The 7040-nt window shown below is 41.8% G+C and overlaps 1 protein-coding gene across 1 annotated transcript in view; it reads left to right on the top strand.

Moving 5' to 3' along the window:
• Window positions 1–2123, top strand: part of LOC104817122 — a 3651-nt gene extending 1528 nt beyond the window's left edge. The window contains exon 2 of the mRNA XM_010546198.2: window positions 1210–2123. Coding sequence (XP_010544500.1) covers window positions 1210–2123 — 914 coding nt within the window. The remainder of the gene's footprint in view (window positions 1–1209) is intronic.
• Window positions 2124–7040: the final 4917 nt, after the last annotated feature.

Genomic DNA, 7040 nt, shown 5'->3' with positions numbered 1-7040 from the left:
TGAGCGAACCCGTGGAATTTGCTAGGGAGCTAAACAAACAAAGTGAGGGGAAGAGAACCATGCCTAAAAATCTAAAGAGGCCTCACCATGAACCCCTCGATGATGGCCGATTCAAGGATCCATATGACCGAGAATATCGTCGACCCACTCGTGATGAGAGGGCTGATCCAAAGTTCAAACTTTTCGTGTTTACTGGAAAGGAGGAGCCCGAGGTTTATCTTGAGTGGGAGCGCCAAATGGATGCCAATTTCGAATGTTATTCCTTGACGAACCGAAGGAAGATTCACTATGCGGCTGCCCATCTTGCCGAAGATGCCATCATGTGGTGGGAACGAGAAGAACGAAATCGACGACGTGCACATTATGAACCGGTTTCCACTTGGAAGGAGATGAAAATCCTCATGCGAAAAAGGTATGTATCTCGACATTGTCTTCGTGAATTACAATATAAATTTGATAACATCGTGCAGGGAGACAAGACGGTTGAGGGCTACTTCAGAGAATTTGAACAACTCCTTGCTTACTTGAGAATCGACGACAATGAAGAAGATCTCATGGCACACTTTCTAGAGGGCTTGAAAGACCGAATCGCTAGAAAGGTAAACCCACACGTATATCGTGACTTGAGACATCTTGTACATACGGCAATTCAAGTAGAGCGACAAATAAACAAGAAGCTGTCAAAGAATGGGTGCCAACGAACGCCAACGCCAACGCGTATACCCGAAAACCTTTCCAATACCGGAGACCCAATGAAGGCGCAAAATCTTGATGCTCGAAAGGACGAAACTATCTTATATAAAAGAGAAGTCCACACACGAGGTAACAAAACTTCTTCCTCGTGTACTTATTTTACTTCTGAGGTTCCGTGTTCGGAGTGTAGGAACCAAAGTCATTTGCCCAGTGGAAGTTCCATCCGACAAGAGGTGAGCATCAAGGATAACGGGGCATATCACTCAATCGCGTTGGCTGTGGGGAGGCACCTTGAGGATGATTTCGAAGTTCCATCTGACAAGGAGACCAAGAGCGTGACCAAAAAGAAAGAAACGGTCGAGAATCCCGGCTTTGTGACGGAAACAAAACCCAAAAGTTTGGCAAATGTGAGTGAAGAGCGGCAATATGTCAAGGAGAATGCATTCGTAGTCACGAGTAACAAGAAGGAATATGATGCCAAAGAAAGCGAGGATGAGAAGCCGAAGGAAAACGTACTTGAAAAGTCCAAGGCAATATTGGTGAAAATCTGCAAGGACATCATTGAGGATTCCAACAACAAGAAAGCGACGAAAAGCAATGATGAGGCCGATAAATTGGAGAATGTGATAGTAGGCGAGAACTTGAACGAAGTCAAACGGGACATAGGAATGATACGATTGGATTGGTTTGAGCAAATAGAAGTCACATCCAAGAAGGAAATCGATGGCGTCAAGGTTGTGAGCAAGCCTTTGACGATGCTCGATGACACCTCTAACAACCGCACTTGCATCATAAGTCAAAAACTTGGAGCAACCGGTAATTTTGTTCCTACTTTTATTCTTGTGTATGATTCATGTTTTGATGAGTATGTTATGAATCTTGAGCAACAAATGCGAACTTTCCAAACGGATTATCTCTATAAAGTTCTCAAGGGATGCACATACTACACTAACGAGATTGTTGTTCTAGATCTTGTTAATTGCTCGCAAGTACTAGATTTTCATGAAAGGGTCAAAGAAGTGCACAAAGAGGCAGCTACGTGCATTTTCCAAGCTCAAATTCTGCATGTCGTGAGTATCCCGTGCCAACAACTCAATGGGCACCCAAACAGCATGTTCACTTTAATGCCCATGGCACCAAAGAAGGACGCACCATTCGAACGGGGAAAGTGCACAAATGTGGAGAACTTGATCCGCCATTACAACGCCACCAAGACTCGAACACACATATGGGTCGTGTTCCTTACTCCAAGAGCCTTACGCGGTAACTTCGTTCTAATCTTTATTCTTATTTATGATCATTGTTTTTATGAACATCTTGCGCATCTTGAGCTACTAAATGGTATGTCTCAAAAGAAACAATTCAATGAGAGCACAAGCTGCACTAACATGTTTGTTTCCTACACTCCGAACACGGAACCTCAGAAGTAAAATAAGTACACGAGGAAGAAGTTTTGTTACCTCGTGTGTGGACTTCTCTTTTATATAAGATAGTTTCGTCCTTTCGAGCATCAAGATTTTGCGCCTTCATTGGGTCTCCGGTATTGGAAAGTTTTTCGGGTATACGCATTGGCGTTGGCGTTCGTTGGCACCCATTCTTTGACAGCTTCTTGTTCATTTGTCACTCTACTTGAATTGTCGTATGCACAAGATGTCTCAAGTCACGATATACGGAGTGCAAGACAATTATCCAAAGGAAGCTTCTTCATCATCAAGGCAACTCCAACAACTATCTTCCCAACCACCTCATTTAATGCAACATCAAGGCAACTCCAACAACTATCTTCCCAACCACCTCATTTAATGCATTGGACTCCTACCCCTCTTGCATGTTCTTGTCATTTAATGTTGTAGTTGAGAATTCTAGCCTATATAAAGGCCTTGTAATGCATCATTTGTAATTAGACTTGTAGAATGTCTCAAACATTTTGAGTTTTATAAACTCTTCTTCGGTTTGTCCGAAATTTATCCCGATCTTCGGTGTGTCCGAGATCACGAGTTTGGTGTGTCCGAACTCAAGCCTTGGTGTGTCCGAGGTCCACTATCTATTCTTTCCCTTCGTTCCATCCATTTTTCTATCTTAGTTTTGAATTCGATAGCCTCTTAGAGCCGGTGATTGAAACTAAGATCAATCAAATTCCCCTTCGTTTTAACCACAATCCGAACGCGAATTCGAGAGCCTTCTCCGTGAAGTGCGGGTGATTGCGTTTTGGATCATATTCCATCCTCTCCGAGCCAAGGCGTGTATCATTTTGGTATCAGAGCTTGCTCGAGCCAACGGACGTCTAACCCCGGTGAGATCTATCTTTTATTTCGGTTTATTTCGTAATCAAGTTTTGAGGGCAAAACACGGAGAAGAGAGAGGGAATGATGAGGACAAAACTTCTTAAGAGAGAGGAAATGATGAGGACATCAGATCTAATAACATCTCGTAAAGAAGATCTTGGCGGAAGCATACACAGAGCAAAGGTAACGGCAAACCGAGTTCCACAACCGATTCTACCTCGGATCGAAGCCACCAAGTAAAAGGAAGTTTCTTGGAGTGCAAGACAATTATCCAAAGGAACCTTCTTCATCATCAAGGCAACTCCAACAACTAGCTTCCCAACCACCTCATTTAATGCAACATCAAGGAACTCCAACAACTAGCTTCCCAACCACCTCATTTAATGCATTGGATTCCTACCCCTCTTGCATGTTCTTGTCATTTAATGTTGTAGTTGAGAATTCTAGCCTATATAAAGGCCTTGTAATGCATCATTTGTAATCAGACTTGTAGAATGTCTCAAACATTTCGAGTTTTATAAACTCTTCTTCGGTTTGTCCGAAATTTATCCCGATCTTCGGTGTGTCCGAGATCACGAGTTTGGTGTGTCCGAACTCAAGCCTTGGTGTGTCCGAGGTCCACTATCTATTCTTTCCCTTCGTTCCATCCATTTTTCTATCTTAGTTTTGAATTCGAGAGCCTTTTAGAGCCGGTGATTGAAACTAAGATCCATCCAATTCCCCTTCGTTTTAACCACAACCCGAACGCGAATTCGAGAGCCTTCTCCGTGAAGTGCGGGTGATTGCGTTTTGGATCAGATTCCATCCTCTCCGAGCCAAGGCGTGTATCACCTCCTGTTACGCAGGATGTTTGACGTATTCAAAGTACGTAACTTCTCATGTTGGATTCTGTAGACATCTCAGGTCACATGATCCAATCATGGAACCGTCACATGAGATTCGAGTCATGACGCTAGTCCATGTGACAATCTCATGCGGGTCATTCAAGTATTCCGTTCTCCAACGAATACCTATGATTGTGATTGTATCCAATACACATGATCATCTTTATGATCATCTATCACACATCATACTAGTCTTAGTACATCATTGTTCTCACAATGATATATGACTAAGGAGTTCTGCATTGTTCATAACAATACATGGATTTCATAACATATTAAAGTATGCATAATACGTAATGAATCAAACACTCATCCAACCTTATTTCGAACGGGGAAAGTGCACAAATGTGGAGAACTTGATCCGCCATTACAACGCCACCAAGACTCGAACACACATATGGGTCGTGTTCCTTACTCCAAGAGCCTTACGCGGTAACTTCGTTCTAATCTTTATTCTTATTTATGATCATTGTTTTTATGAACATCTTGCGCATCTTGAGCTACTAAATGGTATGTCTCAAAAGAAACAATTCAATGAGAGCACAAGCTGCACTAACATGTTTGTTGTCCAAGGCTTTGTTATTAGCTTGAAGGTATTGCTCTTTAACAAAGAGGAGATCGAGACAAAACAAGAATGGATAACTACGAGTGCCATCCAAGCTCATGGAATGAGTGTTTCCTACTATCGAACTGTGGAAGATTCCAAAAGCACAACAGTTTTAATCCTTATGCAATACAAGAAGGATGAACCATTTGAAAGAGGAAAGGCACAAGAAAGGATTTTTCGCTCACTCAAGGAACACATCCATCAAGACCAAGGTATGTTTAATGTGTCCTTTGTGTTTAATGATGCTGACTTGGATCCGTTTGATGTAGGTAAGCAAGTTTTGAGGGCAAAACCTTCAGAAGAGGGAGGGAATGATGCATTCCTCGGATCCATCGACAATACTATAGACAAAGAACGTGACGGGAGGATACATGGAGAACAACTAGATGGAGCACAATCGGACAAGGAGTCGGACAATGGAGCTCAAATGGATGGAGCACGGCTGGAAGGAGCACAACTAGGCGAGGACACACAACAAAACCAAAAGATGGACAACATGCTCGATGAAGCAAGAAAAGTTGAACCAAAAGATATAGCAAACCGAGTGCCACTTCAGAAAAACCGAGTGCCACTTCATGCAACCCGAGTGCCACTTCGAGAAAATCCAGTGCCCCCTCATTCTGAGCTACCACTCACTCGAGCCAAAGCACGAGCTTTTCGAAAACTCTTCAACACATTCATTCATCACGTGTTATGCGAGTCCAGGAGTGAAGCTACGATTCTTCCCTACTTTGGATCGAGCAAGACGAGCAACATCTTCACATGGCACACTTAGCTTCCTTCTTTATCAAGACAACTAGCAAAAGGAAGCTTCTTGAGAGTCAAGGCATCTTCCAACAGCTAGTTTCTTCCCAACTACCCTATTAAATGCATAGGCTCCCACCCCCTTTGCATGTACTTTCTCATTTAATTTATGGTTGAATCTCTAGCCTATATAAAGGCCTTGTAATGCATCATTTGTAATCAGACTTGTAGAATGTCTCAAACATTTCGAGTTTTATAAACTCTTCTTCGGTTTGTCCGAAATTTATCCCGATCTTCGGTGTGTCCGAGATCACGAGTTTGGTGTGTCCGAACTCAAGCCTTGGTCTGTCCGAGGTCCACTATCTATTCTTTCCCTTCATTCCATCCATTTTTCTATCTTAGTTTTGAATTCGAGAGCCTTTTAGAGCATAGAAAAATGGATGGAACGAAGGGAAAGAATAGATAGTGGACCTCGGACACACCAAGGCTTGAGTTCGGACACACCAAACTCGTGATCTCGGACACACCGAAGATCGGGATAAATTTCGGACAAACCGAAGAAGAGTTTATAAAACTCGAAATGTTTGAGACATTCTACAAGCCTGATTACAAATGATGCATTACAAGGCCTTTATATAGGCTAGAATTCTCAACTACAACATTAAATGACAAGAACATGCAAGAGGGGTAGGAATCCAATGCATTAAATGAGGTGGTTGGGAAGCTAGTTGTTGGAGTTTTTTCTATCTTAGTTTTGAATTCGAGAGCCTTTTAGAGCCGGTGATTGAAACTAAGATCCATCCAATTCCCCTTCGTTTTAACCACAACCCGAACGCGAATTCGAGAGCCTTCTCCGTGAAGTGCGGGTGATTGCGTTTTGGATCAGATTCCATCCTCTCCGAGCCAAGGCGTGTATCACCTCCTGTTACGCAGGATGTTTGACGTATTCAAAGTACGTAACTTCTCATGTTGGATTCTGTAGACATCTCAGGTCACATGATCCAATCATGGAACCGTCACATGAGATTCGAGTCATGACGCTAGTCCATGTGACAATCTCATGCGGGTCATTCAAGTATTCCGTTCTCCAACGAATACCTATGATTGTGATTGTATCCAATACACATGATCATCTTTATGATCATCTATCACACATCATACTAGTCTTAGTACATCATTGTTCTCACAATGATATATGACTAAGGAGTTCTGCATTGTTCATAACAATACATGGATTTCATAACATATTAAAGTATGCATAATACGTAATGAATCAAACACTCATCCAACCTTATTAAGTGTCAATACATCAAATGTATCAGAATAAAGGTCATATAGCAGTACATCATAGAGCACTAAACCAATAACTTGATATACTTCCTACCTTCTTGTGATCGGCGATTCAACTATAAGTACATGCCCCATATCGTTTGAGGTTAGTGTTTCTTCTATAGATATACAATCATGCATGTTCGGTTTTAGGGTTTGTTTAGAAAAATTTTTGTTTTTCACCTTCCGCTGCATGAATCCTAAAACCGGATCTCTAGGATTATGAATTGCTAGTGTGATCCTACGAATCCCAACAATTTATCATTCGGACATGTGTTATTTTGCGACGATGATCGCGTTATGTATTTCCGCTGCTTACTCTATTTGAAAAATGTTTTTGGATTTCATATTTTCGCTTCTTTATTATTTTATTATTGGTATTCTTCTATGTGACACAACTTGTATACTGTATACGGGTTAGGGTGTCACACATTCATCCTTAACAAATGTAACTTTCAAGCCCTTTTCAATCAGTTGCCCCACACTCAGCAAATTTTG

This window comes from Tarenaya hassleriana, unplaced genomic scaffold (assembly GCF_000463585.1).
Source record: "Tarenaya hassleriana unplaced genomic scaffold, ASM46358v1 Cleome267, whole genome shotgun sequence".
NCBI classification, from domain to species: Eukaryota; Viridiplantae; Streptophyta; class Magnoliopsida; order Brassicales; family Cleomaceae; genus Tarenaya; species Tarenaya hassleriana.
Note: the sequence above shows the minus strand (reverse complement) of the source record. Positions and strands in the feature narration are given on the sequence as shown.